The sequence below is a fragment of the Bidens hawaiensis genome, unplaced genomic scaffold (genome assembly GCF_021521415.1).
Source record: "Bidens hawaiensis isolate Kalapana, Puna unplaced genomic scaffold, B.hawaiensis_p1.1 tig00037287_1, whole genome shotgun sequence".
In the NCBI taxonomy this organism is placed as follows: domain Eukaryota; kingdom Viridiplantae; phylum Streptophyta; class Magnoliopsida; order Asterales; family Asteraceae; genus Bidens; species Bidens hawaiensis.
The window spans coordinates 50,670-73,967 of NW_027496518.1; the positions used below are offsets into that span (position 1 = coordinate 50,670).

Below are 23,298 nucleotides of genomic sequence, written 5' to 3' on the forward strand. Positions count from 1 at the left end.
CGTGTGTGCGTTTAATCCTAACAATGAGTGTGTGTCTGATGATGATGATGAAATGATGAATATGATAATAACTAGGGTTTTAGGGAATGTTTTGGACTTAAATACTCTTAGGCCCATAGGCTTTAGGCCCATAATCACCTTAACTCCATAAACGACCCTATGCTTATCCTTCCATACTATTATTATTTAATCGAATTAAATAATGACACACGACATTCAATTAAATAAAAGCTTATTTTACTTTATTTAATAACTAGATTTTATAACCCGCGCGTTGTGCGGGTTTGTGTCTATACTACAGTTGTAAACTAAGAAGACCGTAAAGGGTCGTTTAGACCACCTCGCACATGAAAACTAATATATATATATATATATATACAATCGGACTATAATAAAACTCGAAATGTAGCTCACATCTCTATTATGGTTATTGGCATTCCAAATAACGAAGCGTCATCAATCCGTTTTATGTCAATCTTTCCATACTCCCAAGACATATAGCATGCAGCTTCCTTTCAAACACCACCATATACAAAAACAAATACATTTACATCCAATAAAGTTGAGCAATATGAAGATAAATTGTACCTCAGATAAGATTTGCTCACTGAGTCTTCCATTCTCCTTGTAATTGACCCTGCAAATCTGTTTCCAAAACATTAGAATTAAGTATGCCTACATAACTATGTGCAGTCTTTCTTATTACGTAAATGTTTTTAATTGCATCTTTTCATGTTAATTGCGTATGCAGACATTCTTATTTCTTAATATGTATATATGTTATATTCTTTTGTGGCCACATAAAAAGAGTTTTAACGTTTTGTTTACTGTGTACCATTTATTTCATAAAAAAAAGCCTGTCCACATCTCTTAAAGATAAAACCAAAGCGGAAACATGAGTTAAAGCAAAGTTTTAACCTTGAAGATTTGCTCCACAAACCATTTTGGTAATCTTCCTCCTGGTGAGCAGTGAACCTGCCTCCAATTTCAGCTGATAATTATTTGGTTCTTAGGTTACGAATGTCGAATAAGATTCAACCTGAATCCTCCCCAGATGAAACATATTCGTAAGATCATATTCGGCTGGTTAATGGTGCAAAACAGTTGGATCATTCAAGTTAATAAATTGAAACTACAAGTTAATATTTGTGAATTAAGATGATGTCAAAGTTCAGCAACAAAACTTAACCTGAAGAAGCTGGTGCTCGATCAGTTGTCTTTAAGGTTCTGTACATCTGCAAAGCAAAACAAAAGAATGTTAAGTTTCTTAAAACATTGGCCATATATTATATTTTGGGATTTAAGGCAAATGTCGAAGATGTCAACCCACAGCCAAAAAATCAACACAGGCCAACAGACCACCACCTAGGGCTTCCTAACAGAAACATGCAGCAGTAGCTCAACCACCTCCCCCACTCACGGTCAAACAACCCACAACAAAACGGCCACTAAAAGGAACAGTAATAGGCCACGGGACCATCACCGCCACCTAGGGTTTGGAAACAGAACCTGGTAACAGTGTTGGTCAATTACGTTCCCACTCTCTATGCACGGAACTAGTGCAGACATCAAACTTTCTATAGAAACATTAATATACTTTTATTTGTTGTGTTGCTCATAAGTTAAGGTTTGATGGCTGTTTTAGGAGCAAATTGTTGTAATTCTTTTTCTGTTTAAAAAAAATAGCATACTTTGAATATATATATTTTATTTTCTTCAAAAAAAGGGAATAGATAAGTCAAACAAAATAATAATCTGTTAAAAATCATAGAATAATATAGCTCAATCAAATTAACCACTTAACTAATAAGTAATAACCTGTTCTGACGGTTAACTCAACAAAACCGTCTGTTTAAACATAATTGTTTATGGCCAGTCAATAGTGTAAGCAGCAGAAAGACTTGCAAAAATCTGTACAACAATTTGTTCTGCAGTTAGATAATTTGTTTTTGACCCAATTTTAGTTTCATTAAACGTAGACGAAACGCAAATAATCCTGAGCCGACAACCACCGGAAACATACAAAATCAGTTTAATGAAAAAAAAATACCTCAATCAATTCTTTGCTCGCAGGTGCTGCTCTTATGTTGGTACTTTCCTGCATTGACATGAGAATTAATATGGAAATTTGGTATTTTGACACAAAAGTCTATAAATACCTTAGCTTAAACCTACAAATTCATACTTGAGCCTTTACATGGGCGTGCTGCAAAACCATCCAACAAAAAGTACTATTTTCCACTAAACCTTAACCGGGAATCCTATAAACATAGACAATAACGAAAATTGTTAAACCGCACTAGAGATGTTCAAAACGGTTTGGGACTAGGAACCGGAACCGGTTCCTAACCGGTTCCAATATTCAAAACCCCATTTTAAACCGGTTCCAGGCTCGAACCGGTTAGGGAACCGAACCGGTTCTCCCACCCTCGGACCCCTAACCTATCTAACCGGTTCTTACCGGTTCCTAAACCGGTTCCTGTACTACAACCGGTTACAGTGTAAAAAATTTTATTTTTTTTTTCGTTTTTCGTTTGCGATTTGGATTCTAAACTACGATTCGTATTTGTATAACATGAAAAATAAAAAAAAAACAATTAACATAAAATTCATTTTATTTACTTTAAGAAGTTCAAAAAAAAAGGTTACATGTTTTAAAATCTTCAAAAACAAACTAACAAAACATTAAACTTATAAATATAAAGTTGTGACATATTATTTCTAGAAAAGCCTTCTTGTTCGTCGTAATTATTGAGCGGCGACTTCTTCCTCGGAATTACTTGTAGAAATGCCTTCTTGTTCGTCGTGCACTCGAACATCAAGTGGTGTTTCATCTTCGAGAGTGGTTACGTGTTGAATACGATCGATTGAGTCCAAATGATCCTTTAAGCAAATGCACATCTCCACCGACTCCGAATTTAGTCTTGTTCTTCTCACCGATATTACCCTGCCACTAAGAGAAAAAGCGGATTCCGAAGCTACCGTAGAAGCTTGGACGGTTAGTAAATCACGGGCCATGGTGGCAAGAATCGGAAACTCGGTTTCCTTTACCTTCCACCAAGCCAAAACATCAAAAGTGCCATATTCCTCTTCGGATAAACCGGTAGTGTAATCATTTGCACTATACCTTCCTAGTTCGCTTGAAGGGGTGTTACCCCTTTGTTTTTTAGCCGTTACGTTGCGAACGGTGTTCATAAGGCTAATCATGGGATCTCGTACTCTAGTAGCACTTGAACTTGATGAAGACCCCCCCGGCATAGGCATGTGTATGTTTGACCCATATTTATTTAAATAAAAGTCATACATAAATTTAAAATTCAAGTTAAAATAATTTTTTGCCTCTGTTGAAAAGTTTGGGTCAACTTCATGCATATCTAAGGCTGAAAAAATTTCGTCTATCACACATTCAACCCCCGTAACATTTAACATTGGGTTTAAAGCGGCGGCGCAAGTAAAAACCGGTGGCAATTCAAGAAAGTATTTTTTTAATTTAAACTTCATTGGTAATATGATGTTTGAAAACATTGGACTTTTATTTTCAAATTCTTTAAGATTGTTAACCATTAAAAATAACTCCGAAAGAACCAAGGGACTTGTCGGATAATACGTTCCCGATAGTTTCGTAGTTGATGTTTTAAAAACTTCAAGAAAAGTCGATAAGTCATTGATAATTTCCCATTTCTCATTTGAAAAGGGGATTGCCAAATCATTCTCGGCAAGACTAGAATGAAACATTTGTAAAGTTTCTCTTTGTTCCAAAGCACTTTGAAACATTATGCAAGTGGAATTCCATCGATGAGGTACATCCCAATTAGCTCCCAAAGCTTTTCTTCCCGTATCTTTACAAAATTTTCTATATTCCATTTGTCTTTTTTTACTTTTCTTAAAAACTTCATGTATCATTAGTCTAAAATCGTTTATAACCGATGTAACCTCATCCGAAGCAAGTCCGTCTTGCACGATTAAATTAATGATATGTGCAACACACCTTGAGTGAAAAAATACACCATTGCAAATCGGCGTATATTTTAATTTTAATTTATCAACCGCCGATATATTATTCGACGCGTTATCAAATGCCATTGAAAATATTTTATTTTCTAGTTTATAAGTTTTTATAACATAATCTAAAATTTCAAACAAATTATCTCCCGTATGTTGATACTCAAAGAGTTCGAAAGCAATGGTGCGTTTCATCATTTCCCACGATGACGGGTCTACCCAATGAGCGGTGACACAAAGATAAGATTCGGGTAGACCATGTGGAGCCGACCAAACATCACTAGTTAAGTTTATTTCCGTATTTATATTTTCAAAATATGCAATTAGTACCTCTTTGGCCTTCTTCCACAATTTTAAACAATAACGTTTAAGAGTATGACGACTTACGTGAGTGTATTGTGGTTGAAGCGTATCTCGAATCATGGCGGTTAAGCGAGGGTTGTCGAAGTGGCTAAACGGCAAAGCTTCTTGAATCACAAACTTCGCCATACGATCTTGAACTCGATCAATTTGGTATGTAAATATTCCGCCTTCACTATCCATTTGCGTTTGTTGCGAATCGACGTTCTTTTTCAACGCCTTGCAATACGGTTTTTCGATGTGTTTCTTCAAATTTGAATTCGAAAGTGGGTTTAAATAAACCCCACAAAACTTGCACCGAGCCTTCAATGAATGGTCACTCAATTCAACCAAATCCCAATTGCACCAAATCTCTTGATTACGATTATGAGGTACAATACGAACGAAACTTGGTTCGGCGTTGGAACCTTGACCAACCGATGATTGTGAGGCAGCCATAACAACAAATATGAATATAGAAGAAGAGAAAACAAGAGATTATACAACTCAAAACGTTGTAATAGCGTTTTTTTGCGTTCGGGTTTGCGTTTTGAGTGTTGTGATGAACCCATGACACCAAATACCTATTTATACTAGTAGTGGGGTGCTTGGGGGAGCCAAAAAACGGCTATTTTTGACCCCAACGGTCAAAAAACGGCCAAAAAAAACGATTTCCAACGGCTATACTCGATCCAACGGCTAGAACCTGTTAGGAACCGGTTCCGGATGGAACCGGTTCCTAACCGGTTCCGGTTCGGTTCCGGTTCCTACCCGCCCCCACTCAGAAATGCAAGAACCGGTCACGGATCATCTGGTTGAATCAGATAGGGTCCGGTTCCTAAAAAAACGGGTAGGAACCGGTTCGGTTCCGGTTCGGGCCCACCGGTTCGGTTCCAGGAACCGGTTTATTTGATCATCTCTAAACCGCACTGACATTCAAAATAGAAAGTAAATCGCTCGTATGAAGAATAAAAAACTGATTACCTGGCCTTATAAGAAAAACCAACAGTAAACCTCCTCATCATCGGAGTGAATGTTCTTGGCCAACCTCCTCATCTTTGTTGATAAAGTAGTTGCAGACTCGAATTGTTAGAGACGAAGATGAACACTATTTGCTTTGGTTGATAATAATACCTGAAAGCGGTGGAAGAGAATAAGTGCAGGTGTGACAGAAGGACATTCAGAAGACGTGTGGCAAGGAGTGGAACAAAGGAGCAAACTGTACCAACATGGCCTGAAAGGGGCACCTTGTAAAGCCTTCCGTGCAACTTCAAAGCAGTCAATAAGTTAATATATAGTATAATATAATTCTCAAATGTGGATGTTACATCCCGATAAATAAATATGTTATATGACTTAATATTGCGCATAAGTAAAATAATTTTAAATATAAGTATATATATATAAAATTGTATGGAGCATAATAAGTTGGGTTCGGGTTATTCGGGTTCAGATCGGCTTAGTTTGGTTTTCGGGTTTAAATGAAGAAATTTCAAATAACATATGATAATGTTCAAAAGTCCGAAAATTAACTATAAAACATAATATTTTAATACCAAAGACTCCAAATCAAAACGCTTCTATTAAGAAAAGACACTAAATTTTCGAGTTGTTCGGGTTTTTTGTTGAGAAAAAAAATGACCCACCCGATAGCTGGCCCATTTAAGTTCGTGCTGGTAGGGTTCAGGTTATTCGGGCTCAAGTTTTCAAATATTCTCTAATTCGGGTTCGGATAGCTTAAGGTCGGTTCAGCATTCGGGTATGGTTAAAAAACACACCTAATGGAAATAACTTACAAGTTAAAATGTTAAATGCAAGTATGCAACAATGAGCATGAAAAGATGATCGAGTGCAGATGGTGAATGGTAAAACTTACAAGTTATTAACTCGATATAAAATGAGAATGAGAAAAGTAAAACGTAGAAAAAAGAAATACAACCATCTAACCCCATATGACACAAGAAAAACAACTGCAAAGTTATTAAAGCTGGGTATTAAGAAGCAGTGTAAAAGGGCGTTTGGAAAACAAAAAAAATTAAGGGATTATAACAAAAGGGATTGAACCCGACGTGAATCGAACACGCAACCTTCTGATCTGGAGTCAGACGCGCTACCATTGCGCCACGGATCCCTTTGAGTGCTATCCGTAAATAATCTATATAACCGACTTAATTTTGTTTTTAATACACTCATAATACAAATTTATTTTCAAATTACTTCATAATTGATCGATTTCGATAAGTTTTCCAGTTATATGATAAATGTGTTACGTTATACAGTGTACCTGTCACACCCCGACCATGACGGAAACGTCGGGACGCAACCGATTGTTCATCGCACACGACACTATTAAGTGACAATATTTAATCAACTCATTTAAATTCATAAAAACACAAAGAGTCACATAACTTGTTCATACAATAACCGAATTCAAATCATAGTAAATAATATAATGTTCGTTTTGCTAATATCCTAATAGCCTCGATAACGTTTTTTCTTCAAGTCCTCGAGTCAACCTAAAGTCAAACCTGTAACATTGCATAAATAGATTTTTGTCAACACAAAGGTTGGTGAGCAATTTCATAGTTTTTGAACAATAGATATATAATATGAAATTCCACAACTTGTATACAAAACAATAAATAATAACAACAATTTAGATAAATGAAATCGTTAATAAGAATACATTAACGCACCTTTCTATAAGGGGAAGCCAAATATACTCAGATTTTGTATGAAATCGTTAATAAGAATACATTAACGACATCTTTCTATAAGGGGATGCCAGATATACTTGGATTTATGAATCAACCATCCAAAAGCGGTAAACACATTAGCACTCAAGCATATAAGCATATAATCACCAAATCGAGCATTTATTTAAGTAAAGTATACAATAAAGTTTGTGGTTTAAGACTCAAGTATAAATCATTTGGATTTGAATAAGTTTGCAATGTCACCCCCAAAATATAAAAGAGTGAAAACGGGGGATGAAAGTACTCATATTCAAGTAATAAACTTGAAAGATTTGATGATTTGGAGATTAACCGGAGCGATGAGTTTAACGAACGAAGCCTAAAGGAGAAGAAGTCTTGTATTAGAAAATTTGTCTTGGAAGTCTTTAAACGAAAATAAATGATAAGAAATGTAAACAATTTAAAGTTTAAGGTTTAAAATGTAAATATTTAAGAAATTATAATAATAGTCCTTTAAAAATGTAAGTTTGCTCGAAACCGGGTTAAAGTATCTAGCCCTTAATTTTACTCAACCTATGTTAAGTAATAAGGTGGGTAAAAATGCAAGAAAGCAAGTCCCTTTATAATATAGATACTAAAACGGGTTTTAACGAGTGTTCGGGTGGTCGGTTCGGGTCTTGGTGACTTGACCAAACCCAAAGTCAACTTTCCCAAAATAATAAATGTACGAGATAACTCAATAAATCTTAAAGAGACTTAACCAAGTATGTAGTTCTATTGTTTTAGAACTAACAACGTCCGTTAAGCGAGTGTTCGGTTTAATCGGTCCAAACTTTGTTATAAGATCAAGTTGGATTCAACATTCAGAGTACTTTGTGAAAATAATTAAAATCAGTTTATAAAGTATTTTTAAAGAAATATATAAGCTTTAATGGTTAAAAACACACTTGTGTGTCTTAAGCGAGTAAACTTGGTTTAGTTCGGTTCGGTTTGGTTTGGTTCGGTTTTTATCTTGGAATAAGGCCAAGAATGGTTACCACATGTCCAAACATCATAGTACTTGTAAAATAATTTATAAATAATAATACCAAAGTTTTACATACAAAAAGTCAACAACAAAGTCTTTAAACGAAAGTTCGGTTTCCGGTTCGGATCTTGTTTCGGGATAAGACCGAGGTTAGATTCTAGAAACCCATAACCATGGAACTAATTAAAATGATTTTAGAAACTCAAATCTTACATAAAACATGTTTATACAACTATTTAAACAAACTAGTAAACAAGAGTTCGGCTTCCGGTTTGGAGCTATTTACGGAATAACCGAGGCTAGTCTCTACAACCCCATAACCATGTAACTCAAAATGTAAAATATAACTAAGATGAGCAGAAGTTAAACAAGTATAACAAGTTTGATAATTAGATGCAGAAAATATATATAATCAAGGACTACTACGAGTCCTCCTGTCACACCTGTTAAGCGAATTGCGGAAGCGTAAAACGGAAATGCAACAGATACAACTGGTATCAAATACATTGTTCATAAAAAAACATTACTAACTAATTTACAATATATCACATCGTTCTAACATCTTTTACAAACTAGGTGATACAATCAAACCGGTTCTTCAATTACTTTACTTCTAACTCAAATGCTCACGACATCAATCACCAATTAGACACGTAACGCACAGGAAATTACTTCTCATATCTGATTACCTGAAAAGCATGTTAAAACAGGTCAACAACGAATAGTTGGTGAGTTTCATAAGTTTTAACGAAATCAGTTATGCGCACCATACAGTCATAGTTTGTATGTACACGCGTATATAAGAAAATGTATTTACATTTATATATGTATATCACGTCTTTGTATACTGATATATGTATGTGTATAAGTTTATGATAGAGTTTGAAACTACGATAAAATCGTGACTGCTCATTCGTACTTCGTGCCTTCATTTTCCAAATAAAATCAACCCCTGTGGCCCCCTTTCCGCCAACAACGGTTCCACGTAAAATCACCACTATGGTCCCTCTTCTGACCACAATGGTTTCACGTAACTCAAACATTACACATTGTACACATAAAAAATTATTATTTTCTACACATAGAATTTCCTATACCTATACACATAGTATGTATATATATATACACACAATACACACACACACACACATATATATAGTATTTATCACGTATTACTAATCACTGTGGCCCCCTTTCTGCCCACAACATATATAATGATAATATTTTCTTAACACTCATGTCATAATCAGGTTATTTTGTTTAATAAGTTGCCGCAGAACTTGGCTCGTAGACCATACTCAACTTTGGTTTATAAGTTGCAGCAGAACTTGGCTCATAGGCCATACTCAACTTTAATTTATAAGTTGCAGCAGAACTTGGCTCATAGGCCATACTCAACTTTAGTTTATAAGTTGCAGCAGAACTTGGCTCATAGGCCATACTCAACTTTAGTTTAGTACTATTGTGGCCCCCCTTTCACCCACAATAGCCCCATGGCCATTACAGACCACATTATTCCCAAATTAGTTATGTTTAACATAACATGACGTGTTTGTATAAACATATTGTCACATGTAATTTCATTATGTTTTGTCATTCGTACTCTCTCCACTTAATATACCAATCAATGATAATAATCACCTTTCATCAGCACATAGTTAATCATTATGGTTGTAGGGATTTTTCATATATACATGTTCAGATAATCTATATCCTGAACTGTTTTCTGGTAGATAATGTATATAAACACACTTTTCACCCAAAAGGTTTGTAAACAGTTTGAAAAGAGGGGTCATGAAACTCACGGTTTTGTAGGCACTCAGTGCGAGGTCAGCTCGGGGTTCGTTTCTATTGTTATCACTTAGTCCCTATAGTCCATATTATAATAATATTAATATTTTAATATTATTATAATTTTTATACTAAGCTGGGCTGTATAGCTAGTCTGGGTGTGGTTGTAACACCCAGAAAGTGACAATAGGCTTAGGTTGTGATGTTGTTCAATGTCTAATACTTAAAACCGAACTTGGCTCAGATTCCCGTTTTCCCAGCTGGGCCAAGTTGTTCGTTTACGCGCTCAGAAAACAGTTATGGGGAAATAAGCTTGGGTAAATGTATTGGTTAATAAAATGATTAAGTTATAAAGAAGGATCACATACTGGGGTATCAGATTAGCCTCGGGGCCTGTTTCCGTTTATTCAGTTTGATTTAAGAAGAAACGCGCACAATCTATCCGGATTGTCCAGGTTTCTCATAGAAAAGTTCATTTTTACTTAATTAATCCAAAAATATAATTTTTGATCACTCTTGGTGTTTTGATATTCCCGCAGGTTCGTTAGTCGCGAACTTGCCGGTTTTTATAAAAACTGAATTTGTTTAATCTTCAAATTAGTATAATTAATTAACCGTTAATCATTAAATTATGAAAATTTAGCCACTTATCAATTAAAATATGTAGATTTTTATAAAAATATTTCTGGAATTATTTACTGATTTATTAATTTATAAAAATTCATTTTATCAGCTATATTTTGCCTGAAAATCGTCCGTTTATCCCAAACAATTTCCAAAAATTCCACAAAAATTCCTGAATGCTCAAATCATGTCCCAAAACAACCTGTCTCAATTCCAAAATGTAAAAAGCTCGTGCGATATTCTTTTCGACCCAAATTCGGCTATAAAAATTCACACAAACGCATATACACAAAACACCTTTAGACTTCTCCAAATGATCCCAAAATTCATATGTGATCAAAATACATCAAATTTGAGTTTCCAGAAAAATTTAATAATTTTTGAAGTATTTTAGCTATATTTCCTAAATAAACGTTCCAATTCGGTAATAAGTTCGCAAAATATTCTCGGATGGTCGAACAATATCAAATTTGAATAGGGACTCAATGACATGGTCCCTGATGTCCTTGCAAAATTTTAAGGCCTAATAATATGCACATCACAACCTTAACCTAAACAGCCCGCAAGCGAGTGTTTCGGCATTACCTTAGCGGTTTTGGTTCGTTTCCGCCTTTCTAATCAACTTTTCAAGCCCTTGTGCTCCTATGTAGGCTAGATACAGGTCCTATATCACAAACCAAGCAAGTTTCATCAATAGAACAACCCTTTAACTTAGGGTTTCGGCTAGTGCACAAAAAGAACTTTTGAACCGTAAAAACGCCGTTTCAACCCTTTAATCCGTGTTTATGGCCAAAAAAACTATCAAACTAGGTTTCTTACCATGTGTATGATCAAAACATGTTTATGGACCATTTTTAGGGTTTTTACATGGTTAGGAATGATTTTTGGCATTCAAGGCATCAAGCTATGTTTATATGGTATTAATCATGTTTAAACGAGTTAAACTTAGCCAAAAATGAAGCTTTTTACTTTGTTCTTGCTGGGTTTTGAGAGGACCAGGTTGATATCCAAAGTTTTCCACAAGAAAATGGCTTTAAAATATCTTGGATTTGTTTTTATATTTAAAGGAAAACCAAGGGAGGAAAAGTCTTCTTTTGCGGGCTGGGCTCGTTGGGTCCCCTTTTGGGCCCATTTGGCCCACTTTTTTTGATTTACGTGCCCGAACGTGAAATTCCAAGTCCAAATTTATTTCGGGTTTGGTTTTTAGTGCTTAAAATATATCGGGTACGACAAACAGTGCGAAAACGAGTGTTTTTTGGCTATTTTTGTGTAAATTTATAAAAACATAGTATTTGTTTGTAAAAATTGAAAATATTTTCGCGCATCGTTTAAAACATTTAAAAGAAGTGTTTGGTAAGTCTTTTTCGGCTTAACGGATGATACAATGCTTGGTTTGTAACTATCTTTCGCGTTTAAATCTATAGCGGGTAGTTAAACGAGCATGTTTTCGTTTAACTTGTTTGCTATCGAACTAAGGCCATATTACTAATATTTTAGCTTATATTAAATGTATAACACTTATAGATGGCCCCTCGGGATTTCTGGGTCATAACCCGACCCGCTCGGTTAATCGTTCGTTTGTTATGCAAAAGGCGTTTATTTGCTTAATCGATAAATACGTACTGAGGTGTACCTTGTTTTGGCTCAAATGTCACACCTCCATGTAGCTTTGTCTTATGGGCCGGACACTTAACCGACCGAGACCGGAGAAATGCCCACCGAAGGTACAAAGGGTGCTATTATATATATGTTGTATAACAATCTTCAAGTATAAATAAGTGTTAACAAGTTGATTATAATGTAAGACTATGGTCAGTTTGACTCAAACTGCCAAAAAAATATGAAGAACACCTTTGAATGCTTGAGAATTGGAAGAGAAAGAGATGAATGAGTAAGGATTAATGAAGGGGATAGGGGTGTATATATAGGGTGGGTTGAAAGGGTCAAGCATGGGGTGTGATATCAAGGTTTGCATGCAAGAGGGGTCAAGACAAGTCACAAAACAACAAAAAAAAAAACAAAAATGGGGCTGCTGCTGATCTGCTGCTGGTCAGCACGTCGGTTCGCGTCCTGAAGTTCGTTTTTGATGTATCTTGAGCTTTTTAAGTCCGTTTTCGAATCCGTAAAAGGGGGTTTTCAAATTAGACAAATGGGAATGTTTTAGTAACATAAAATCCAATATTTTATATATTTGAAATGTTCGGGATATAAATCGGGTCGGTTTACAACATAAAAACAAATACAAAATAAATACAATTTGACCCGAAATCGAGGGATGTCACAGTACCTAACATTTCATATTAACTAGTATTTAATGCATTTAAAGGTTGGTAACGCTTATTATCTAAGGCGTCATCCGTATATATGGTTTTAATAGACATGAGTGTCATGTTGAAAGTAAGTGTTTGTATTTACAGATAAACTGAAAGAGATGAACGTGAAAAAGGAGAAAGTGCAAGTGAAGGAAGAACCGCAAGAGGAGAAAGCTGATTCTGTAGATCAAATCAAGAAAAAATACGGGTTTAGCTCGACTGGCGTAAGTAACCATAAAAATTATGGATTTAGCCCACTTAGAATTTGTGTATAGAAATGTATTTATTGGAATATTTTTGGTGGAATTGCAAGAAACAACAAGTGCTGCTAAGAAAACTGAAGGTAGCTTATATTATCCTATTGCCTCTAATTATAATCAGTGTCAAATTTTTATTTATAAAATTCAAATTATATGTGATTTGGACAGGGAATCAGCTTGAGAACAGCAGAAATGCAAGACAATGCACAGACATTCTCTTCAATGGCAAAAGAGATGCTGCGAACTGCTGAAAATGATCGCCGAGCCTCATGATCCTCATATTTTTATGTTATTATTTTGTCGGCTTTTAAACGTCTTTTAAAGCTTCTTTTAGATTTAACTTAACAGACTTTGATTGAACTGTGTTGGTGTTGAAAGTGTATAGAGATCACATCATTTTCTTTTATTCTCTCTCTTTTTCTTTTTGTCGATGTATTTTCATTGTATCAACCGGTTGTGATTATATAATGTATTTTTCTCACATCTACTTATTGTCCTATGACATGCAGATTAAATAATTAAGGTTCAAACAAACTACTGATTTAACTATAGCATAAATTAGTTTATATTCATAAAATTTAGTACAAAGATATAGCTTACAATGCTATGGTACATAGGCAAAATGATATGTCTAAAAATATGTACAAGTTTCATAAACTGACAGTAATTTAAAGAACAGCATTTCATACATAATCTTTTAAGAAAAACTGCACTGCGAAAAGAGCAATATTTTAAACAATCATAATTTCTGTGTCAATAAAAAACTATGTAGCCTTCAGCTTTCGAAATGAAGTGAGCTAGTAAAGAAAGTTGTAAACAAGCATACACTTACGTAACTCATAAAACCCGACCTAAAACGAATACATTTTCTTACATGTCTAGGAAAAGGCTCAACTGGGCAGGTCACGGGAGAATGGGTTAACCAGATTGCCCGTCAACTGAGAGCATATTTCATCTTTCATTGCATCCCTATTGCTTTTTGTTAGACTAAAGACAGTGGCTCCTGGATGATTCTTCAACCGTGTGACTGCAAAAATATCAAACTTATATAAGAACGAAGTACAAGGTTTGATTTTTCAATATTCAAATGCTGACTATTAGTGTACCTGCAGGTATATCTCGAACAGCCTTTGGAACGGGGATGGTAGCTAGAAACGGTTTGTTAGACTCCAGAACTCGCAACACTGCAGGGAAGAACAATGAGCTAAACAGCTCCATCTTACCAACTTCATCAATCACAAATTGGTCAGTGTCTTCCTTAACCTGCCAGTCAAACAAATAAATGATCCTCCTCTTCTCTTAAAAAGATTAAAATTTGACTTTTGAGGTCAAACATCTTACTTTCCGTTTCCAAAACTAATTTTGACTATAAAGTTAGATACAAATGATTGACCTATAGAAGAAGGATAAACCTGTAACTCGGGCAACGCCAAGGACTCGAACGATGCTACATTGACTCTGTATCTCCCAACAGTAGGCCATCTAATGGACTCTGCACTGCCATTTATAAAAATCATGATTAGGAGTCGATTAATAGGAAATCCGAAATCTGAGGGCTACTGATTCAGTTTCACACTTTCACCTAACCAGCCCCTAAAATCCTACCAGTCAATAATTTTTGTATATACATACATATGTATAATTTTGAAAGTTTGCGTATAAAATTCAATCCGATTAATCCTTATCAATCGTTAGTCGATACCCCAACCAGCCCCTAGCGAGTTCTACAAGGCTAAAAAAAGTACTATTAACAGGTTTAGGGCCAATAATATATATCTTGATGAAACCAATTTCACAACTCTCCAAGCTAAAGGTTCAATTTTTTGAATCATTTCATGCCTGTAAGCCATTAATAGTAATACTATAGTCCCAATTTCCGTGCTAAAAATATTATGCGCGCGCGCACACACACACACACATATATATAATGAAAGGTAAAATCAATCTTTCTTTCTTGCCCTAGAATGATTGAAGGAAGCAAGTGGAGCAGTACGACCATCTAACGTAACCACTTCAAACCCGACCCTCTCGCCTCCTTGTCTCATCTCGCCTGTATAATCCAATCCAAACTTAAAAGTAGCAGATAAAAGAAACAACACTAATAGTATGTGTAATTAATTATTTACGTGTGAAGAAGCCCTGAATCTTTAAATTGGGGTTGGAAGATTTAAGGGTCTCCAAAACCCTTGTAATTAGAGTGGTTTTACCCACGCCCTGAACAACAACAACAACAATACTCAAATTGAACCAACTAACATATAGAGAGTGTAAAATCTATGAGACTTACAGGGGAGCCAGTTACGAGAAAACAGCAGCAGCATTTTGCAGCCATTGCTCCTTTGCTTTCCCAACTTGGGTCTATTTGGGATTCAAACCAAAAGCGAACTTAAAACCTAAATTCCAGTTTTGGTTTTAAAAGTAGCTTAAATTTCGGTTTGAATTGAAACTTTAAAGTAACAAAAAGTTAACATTTCAACCAAATTGAAGCTACGTGTAAAACCAAGACTGAAATTTCGGATTGAAACGTTTATGCTTAAAATGTTTGGCTGATAATGAATTTGATTCTGAAACTTTTAGATGAAAGTATACGTTTACTACTTAATTTTAACTAATTAAGCGTGGTGTTCTGGTTTTACATACATTATTTTACTCTGTTAGAATATAAGGGTCGTTAAAACAAAAAAACCGCTAGCAAAGTCAAAGAAGCACCAACATAATTATAGCGAAACGATATAAGGTGTGACAAAATGAACAATTCTTCTTTCATATATCCACTCCAACAGTTATTCCGATAATTACGATAATTACGTATCTGCTTTATTTGTTGAAATGTAAATCCTTAGATAAGGATTCAGATTATACTGAATATCCCTCCACACAAACAAATTCTTGATAAAAGTATTTAATAAATTTTAATGTGTTTTGATAATCATACAAATAAAATAAAATCTAGTTACGATAAATCAACGTAAAAAGCTAAACATTTTTGTTAACGTCCTTGACAGCTTTAACCATTTTGAATTGTTTATCACTAAGGTAAACCTTTAAAGTAACAAAAAGTTAACATAAGTCATCATTTAACCTACTAATGAAAATAAAGGATTTTGACTACTAACATGAATAATCTTGGTGTTTTGAGGTTAAATACAATTGCAAGGTAGCATAATTAACATATTCCGCTGTAGCATCTCAAACAAACAAACATGCTGCAAACTTGGCTCCAAACCAGGAGTCCCAGGTTCGAGACTTCGAGTCCTGGCAGCGGAAACAACTTTTTTTAACTTATTTTTTCCCATTCCAGTAAATATATCATCTGCTGATCTAATCTAAATAAAAAAGAGTTGAGTTTCATGTAAAATTCCTCAACAAATAATTCTTCACTTAATATCCTGCAGTTTTTTTTTTTTTTTTTTTTTTTTTGCGTTTGGCAAACTCTTTCTTTACATGTTCAAGATGTGTTTGATAAAACTTTCTTATGCAGCATTTGAATAACTTGCCCTCATTGGTATTTGTAGGGTGATACGAGCAACCCGGTTTTGGTCTATACTCGTGGAGGCAAGCGGGTTAAGTCAAACGTACCCATGGAGCATATTCAAGTCATGTTCAGTTCTAGCCATGATAACTGACAGGAGTCTTATTAATCACTTGTTCTTCATTTTATTTCAAGTCCATGTTTATATTTATCAAAATTGTTACTTTGGGTTCACTATCATTGATTTGTTTGTTTACTTTTGATTTCCAGTTTTTACCATAGTGAAGAAACACCAGTCGAACCCCAACAGATTACAAGTAACCTGAGGGTTAGATAGACGTTTCCCACGAGGGGTTAATTCCGGTAAGATGGTTCTTCCGATAACCTGCAAAACAGACACCGTGAGCTCGTCACTAAGAAAGGGGGGGGGGGGGTTCCTCCTTGTGACCACCCTCCGGCGTGAGAATCAGTCTATATTACTCTTTGAATATAAAAGTATATTATTAATACTAGAGCAGTTATCAGGTAAATTATACAAGATATTAGATGATGAAATGATAATACCATTTGATGTCTTTTATAGCCGAAGGTGGGTTTCCAAGGAGGTTTAGCCGGCCTAGTACTCTGCCAACTGTGGCCTACGCACGTGCTCTGCTGGTAATTGGTGGATAGGCAGCGGCTGATAGTGACCAGGCATGCTGTTTACTTTTCCTTTTCCACCAACTACAGGCTAGGCACGTGGTATGGCAGGAGTTGGTGAGCAGGCGGCGGCTATTGGTCACAGTGCTGTGGCGTGTTGTCTGCCATGCTGCTGTCAGTGAGCTGTCGTATCCTTGGTCAGATCTTTTGTCCATACCTCGTCAGGTATCACACAAAAGATCCTCCATTATTATACGGACTGGCTCATTTAGGCGGGAGTTTTCCCCCTCCCGCCTTTATGCGGGAATGTTCCCGACTTTGCTCATTCCTTCTTCAGGTGACTACTGAATTATTATGAGTCTGAGCCTTATGCGTGTAGCCATGTTGCGCGGGTGGCCAGTCCCTAATGGCGGGTATCCACACCTGCGGGAACAGGCGGATACTTGGAAACCATAGGGAGGCATTTCCTGCAGGACCAGCTTGCGTACCGCATGTGAGGTCGTCACAACTCTGAGCGTGGTGGGTCCTGCGGGTTTGGTAGGTCGCGGCGCAGACGTCCCTATGGTGATGTCTGCGGGTTCAACTGCGCAGACGTCCGTTTAAGGAGTCTTGCGTGTTCAACTGCGCAGACGTCTCCTTTTAAGGGAGTCTTGCGGGTCCTAACCACCTCTGCTGGGACCTACCTCTTCAAGTCCCCCCAGTCCAATGTTCTTCTCATGAATGTTTAATAAAGTGAGGTGAACTTTTGGACTTAAGCAAGGGTTTTTGAAAAGGGTTTAGTTTTATGGGTTTTCCGCGGGAAGTCTTACCCACGGGTTTCCCAATGTCACGCAGAATTTCCCAATGTTCTGCTTGATCTCTGGGATGATGCGGATAGGTCTGTAACCTCCCTGCAAGTCAGGAGCGTTTAGAACCTTTTGTGTAGATTCTCCATGAGGTCTTGGTGGTTTTGAACATAGTGATCAATCATGTTATAACCACCAATTCCATCCTGAAGTTTCAAACAATCTAGTTCTTGACGTTCCCGCTATGCGGGGATGTTAATCCCGTTTCTGCAAGCATGGCCCAGAAGATCCTTCTTGGTTTCAATTCCCATGGAGTGCTCGGTATGCGAAGGGTTTTGCCTTGACGCTGTACCCGCACTTCGTCTTATTAGTTACTTTACTCCCAAGGTATCCCTGGCGTTAAATCCCTGCAGGGCTAGGTGCGTGAAGGGTTTTGCCTTAACACTGCACCCGCATCTGACTTATGGTTGCCGAGGTGTTCCTGGCGTTTAATCCCCTGCGGGCGCTAGGTATGTGAAGGGTTTTGCCTTAACACTGTACCCGCGCCCGACTTACAATTGGGTGCCGAGGTATGACTTTTTATGGGTGTTAGGTATGTGAAGGGTTTTGCCTTAACACTGTACCTTTGCCCGTTTTGTAGTTGGGTGGAATGCCAAGATTTTTTCGGCTTCACTTCCCTGTGGGTGTTAGGTATGTGAAGGGTTTTGCCTTAACACTGTACCCGCATCCGGCTTCATAATTGGGTTTTCTTGGCCTCTGTTCCCTGCGGGTGCTAGGTATGTGAAGGGTTTTGCCTTAACACTGTACCCGCACCCGACTTACGGTCAACTGGATAGCCAGGGTAAGGGGTTTTTCCCGCTTACTTTTCGAATCTTTTTGAATCTTTGAAATTTGAAAAGTTGGTGAAAGAATAAGAACAGTCGTCGTGTGAAGGTTTCTTCTGACTGTGTCAGGACGTGCTGGCAGTTATGGCGACGTGACATTATATGGTCATTCCAGACGCTTTTTACGGCGCGTGGGCGCGATTTTTCGGGGGCGTGGCCGTAAAATTAATGGCACTCGTCCTTTCAACAGCTGTTGCCAGCTTGCCTGGTGCCACATGTCACGGTTTCATTGCACCTTCAATTTCTCTCTCCTCCGCATTAAATTCATCGCATTAATTGCGATCACTATATAAAGGGGAAGAGGGTCCTTTGTTATTCACACCTTCACTTCTTCTCTTCATCTCTAAGGCGATTTCTGGTGAATACTCTCTTATCTGTTGAGCATTCCTCCGAAATCGTTTCTTCTTCCTCTGCAATATGTCTTCCCATGATGCTGAAGCTGTAGTCGACGATAAGAGTACTGCTGGCGAGTGCCAGTGTGCTCTGCCCGGTGATCAGTACCGGTATGTTGTCAGGAAATTCATGCTTGAGTCTCTTGAGCCTGAGTTTCCTGAACCTCATCAGACCGTGTACGATGCCCCCAGTGGCAAGATCGGGGTATATGCTGCGTTCTTTGTTTATGGGAACCTTAGGTTTCCATTGACAAAGTTTGTGTACCGTGTCCTGGAGAGGCACGGTGTGCACATGACCGAGGTGCATCCGATGGCGATTGCCAAGATTCGGCACTTCGAGTGGGTGTGCCGGATTCTTGGTATTGAGCCCTATGTTGACCGCCTGATGACCTTCTATACTTGGAGGTGCATCCAGGGGTGGTACACCCTGACAACCCGGATCAAGGGTTTGAAGATTTGCGCGACCGAGCGCAGTCTCCGATCGTGGAAGCGGGAGTTCTTCTACATTTCTGCCCGCGCCGTCCCCATTGCCATGAAGTTTAAAAATGGCCAAGCAATTCCGAGCCTTCACGCCACCAACTACCAGGAGGCGGAATGGTTCGCGAAGATATCCCGGGTCCAATCTCCGGTTTACCGGTTTGCGGAGTCCGGGATGGTGATGCTGGGGATGAGCCGGGTATGGAAGGAGGCGTCTCAGGTTCCCATCCTTCTCGAATACGGTTTGAACTCTACTCCTTATGGTATGTCTTGTTTTTCTTGCTGATACGAGTCTGTCTTCTAACTGTTTCTTTTCTTTCAGAGGGGAACGATTTGGAGTCACTCCTGTACCCGCGGGAAGCTGACGGTCCCGCGCGGATGGGTACTCGTGCTCTAGACGAGAACGAGTTGCCCATCCTTGAACAAACGGCGGATCGGTTTGTGGAGGTCTACCCGCTGGGCCACGAGATCCTGAGCCACCGGCGGCCAGGTAAGGCGTTATTCTATCCTCCACCCCTCAATGCTGTACCCGCTGCTGGAATCCTGACATCCTGTCTTCTTCTGAGGAATCCGCAGATGGTCCTCCGTTGGTGCGGAAGAAGAGGGCTGCCGGCGGGAAAGGGAAGGAGAAGGTGGCCTCCACAGCTGATCCGGTGCTTCTATCTGACACCGAGTCAGATAGTGAAGAGGTGGCGGGGAACCCCGGTGGTGAGAAGACCACTGCTCCGGAGGCTACGACTGTTACCTCCGGAGAACCAACGACGACGACGGTGACCGGCATCAAGAGACCGGCTCCATCGGGCTCGTCCCCGCCCGTCCGTACGTTCAGGCTCAAGAAAACCCGTAAGTACAAACGTCCTTATCTTTGTAGATTTATCACTTTATAAATTTATTGAAACACTTATCTTCTTGTGTAGGCGTGGATGTTGACGCATTCCAGGGTGGAGCGCAGAGGAGTACCCCTCCGCCGATGACGGTAGGCTTGGTCAGCCTACCTGAGGCGACGACCCAGGCGCCTGCGCCTGCTTCCGCTGGATCAGTTGCTCACTCCCTTGAGCCGACTGTTCCAGCTGAGATGACGTCACCGCCGGTGGTAAGTGCGATTTTTACAGCATCTTTCACCGAGCCGGCGGTTACGATTGCTACGGATTCTGCGGCGGCAACCGCGGCGGCGACCACATCGGCCGCTACTATGCCTCCGCCACCGGCAACGACGGCCGGCCCATCAGGTACGCGGAAGGCTTCTCGCCAATCTTTGTCACCTTCCCATCTGCCCGACCTTTTGGATGGATTTCCCTTAGGTTCAGGCAATGGGTTCGGTGGCTATCGGCCTGTGATCGACCCTACAGGTGCGTAGGGTTCTTTTGGCCTTCATATTTTTCTTCATCTTTTCCTAACTGCTTTGTTTCTTTTGCAGTGTCGGATTCCAATGAAGTGTATGTTCCGCGATGGAACATCCGCCGAGGAACAACCCTTCGTACCCCTGTGGAGTGCGTGGAATGGGCTCGCCACGCTGCTCCCCATGGTGCGTTGGGGGAAGCCATGGCTAGCTACCAGGAGGGTAGGCTAACCAATGAGCTTCGGGTTCTCCAGGCCCGGATGCAGCCGCGCGTCGAGCTGCTTTGTCGTGAAAACGACAAGTTGAAAGCAGCTCGCGCCAAGGAAGTATCTCAAGCGCGGGCTCTTCGGGAGGAGAACCAACAGTTGGCCGCAGCTGCTGCGGAGAAGGAGAAGGCCTTCAAGGCCCTCGAGGTTGAGGTTCAAGCGCGACTCGAGGCCCGCTCCAAGGCTGCCCAAGCTGTTAACGAACAGCTTCGGCTGGCTAAGGAGACTGCGAGGAACGCCACCGAGAGGGCCACCAAGGCTGAAGCCGTTGCTGAGCCTTTACGCGTGGAGAACGAGGAGCTCAAGGCCAAATTAGAGGCTCTCCAACGTGCTCATAATGCCTTGGCGATGGAAGATGCCAAGAAGCTCCAAGAGATCCTGGACCAGAGGGGCGTGCTTGACCACACCGAGCGGAAGCTTAAGGGCGTTGAAGAGGCTGCTGCAAAGGAAGTGCTACTTGCCAACCTTAACAAAAGCGAAGCCGAACGCGCCCGCACCCAAGCTCAAGCCGCCCTCCAAGAAGCTCTGGTTGCCAAGGAATGGCTTCTTCGAGAAGCGTTGTCTCAGGTATGTTTAGCTTTACGTCTTCACGCTTTCCTTTGTACATAGAAAAGGTGTTTGACACTTGTATTTTCTTTGTAGGTTGTGCATCGGGTCTTCTCAGAGACTAGTTACGATGATGCCATGAGCGCAGCCCTCAACGCTTCTCATGAGGATGGGGAAAAGGCCGGCTTCCTGCTTGGTCTAGGGTTCGTTGAGAAAGGCGTCCCGCCTTCCAACTTCCCTTTGTTCGATGTGGACACCGAAGCTGCATATGACCAAGCGGTGAACCAATATGCCGCCTTCCCGCATCCGGTGGTGGAGAAGGTGAAGGAAGTCGCTGCTGCTGATGATGGACTTGCTATCCTCAAGGCTTTCCTTAAACCGCCACGCTCTACTGATGGGGCGGGTCCAAGTGGAAGTGGTCCTGAAGCTTGATTGTGAGGATCCCTTCCCGCTGCTAGGATAGACTATAGATTTTGTTTTGTAGGCGGGTAATTACCCGGCCATTCTTGTAATATATCTTTTGTGAAATACAAATCTTTTTGCGGATAAGACTGTTATTCCCTTTGGGTTCATTGCTTTATAAACCTTATATGACTTGCATACTTAGTTTAAATTAGCGATTTCCCAAGTGTTTAGAGTAAGTTAAACCTTGAATGTGGTTGACAGTAGATTGAAGTTTTGCTTCCCCTTTGTGAGTGTGCGGATAGGACCTGCACTTGCACTTGGTAGGATGGCTAAACTTTACCTATGTCTGACCTGCGCGTAGGTTTTTCCTTATCCTTTCAGAATGACTTTTAAACGTTCGACGTGCGGTTGTTAATGAGTTAGTGTTCAGCTTCCGCTACCAGGATTTGTGCGGGTATACCGGCACTTTCACATAGTGGGATGGCTGAACTCTTCCCCTTTAACTGTCCTGCCTGAAGGTCTTGTCATTTTCTGGGTTTACGCGGGTTTTGCCGCCTTCCCCACGCAACGATTCTTCACTTGACGCGGTGAATACCGGCATTAGTGTTCGAATCGACCGTTCAACGCGTGGTTGTTAATAGGTTAGTGTTCAGCTTCCTCTACCAGGATTCATGCGGATATACCGGCACTTTCACATAGTGGGATGGCTGAACCTTTCCCCTTTAACTGACCTGCGTGAAGGTTTGATGCTTTTGGGTTTGTGCGGGTTTTGCCGCCTTCCCTGCGCAACGATTCTTCACTTGATGCGGCGGATACCGGCATTTCCATGTGCAAAGTTCATAAAATAAAAATGTAAAATCATCAGCTTCAATTTGAAGGAGAATCGTTTCCATTAGAAGTGGCTCTAGGCCTTTTCTTTACAAATTTGGAATTGATCTACATAAACTGTATAATTGAGCTCCCATTAGACGTGGCTTGGATGGGAGCACCATCGAGCCGACATGTATCTTGTTCGGGATCTCGTTGTTTACGCAGTATGTAG

General features: G+C 39.4%; 1 protein-coding gene and 1 non-coding gene across 2 annotated transcripts; both read right to left on the reverse strand.

Moving 5' to 3' along the window:
* Positions 1–6,400: 6,400 nt before the first annotated feature.
* On the reverse strand, positions 6,401–6,472 carry TRNAW-CCA (transfer RNA tryptophan (anticodon CCA)). The gene has a single exon. It is a non-coding gene; the product is annotated as a tRNA-Trp (tRNA).
* Positions 6,473–13,941: 7,469 nt separating this feature from the next.
* LOC143589259 (uncharacterized) lies at positions 13,942–15,383 on the reverse strand. The gene is made up of 6 exons (XM_077070082.1): positions 15,339–15,383; positions 15,178–15,265; positions 15,019–15,101; positions 14,464–14,556; positions 14,158–14,314; positions 13,942–14,078 (listed from the first exon to the last, which is right to left on the reverse strand). Exons 1-6 carry the CDS (start codon positions 15,381–15,383, stop codon positions 13,942–13,944), a joined length of 603 nt encoding a protein of 200 aa, XP_076926197.1.
* Between the last annotated feature and the right edge of the window lie 7,915 nt (positions 15,384–23,298).

What these genes read in the sequence shown, in the direction of transcription:
- LOC143589259 (XM_077070082.1), bottom strand. Translation starts at nt 15,383, where the DNA reads ATGGCTGCAAAATGCTGCTGCTGTTTTCTCGTAACTGGCTCCCCT. An exon ending in GATTCAGGGCTTCTTCACAC is followed by an intron (nt 15,102 to 15,177) that starts GTAAATAATTAA and finishes TGGATTATACAG; the next exon opens with GCGAGATGAGACAAGGAGGC. An exon ending in CTCCACTTGCTTCCTTCAAT is followed by an intron (nt 14,557 to 15,018) that starts CATTCTAGGGCA and finishes ATGATTTTTATA; the next exon opens with AATGGCAGTGCAGAGTCCAT.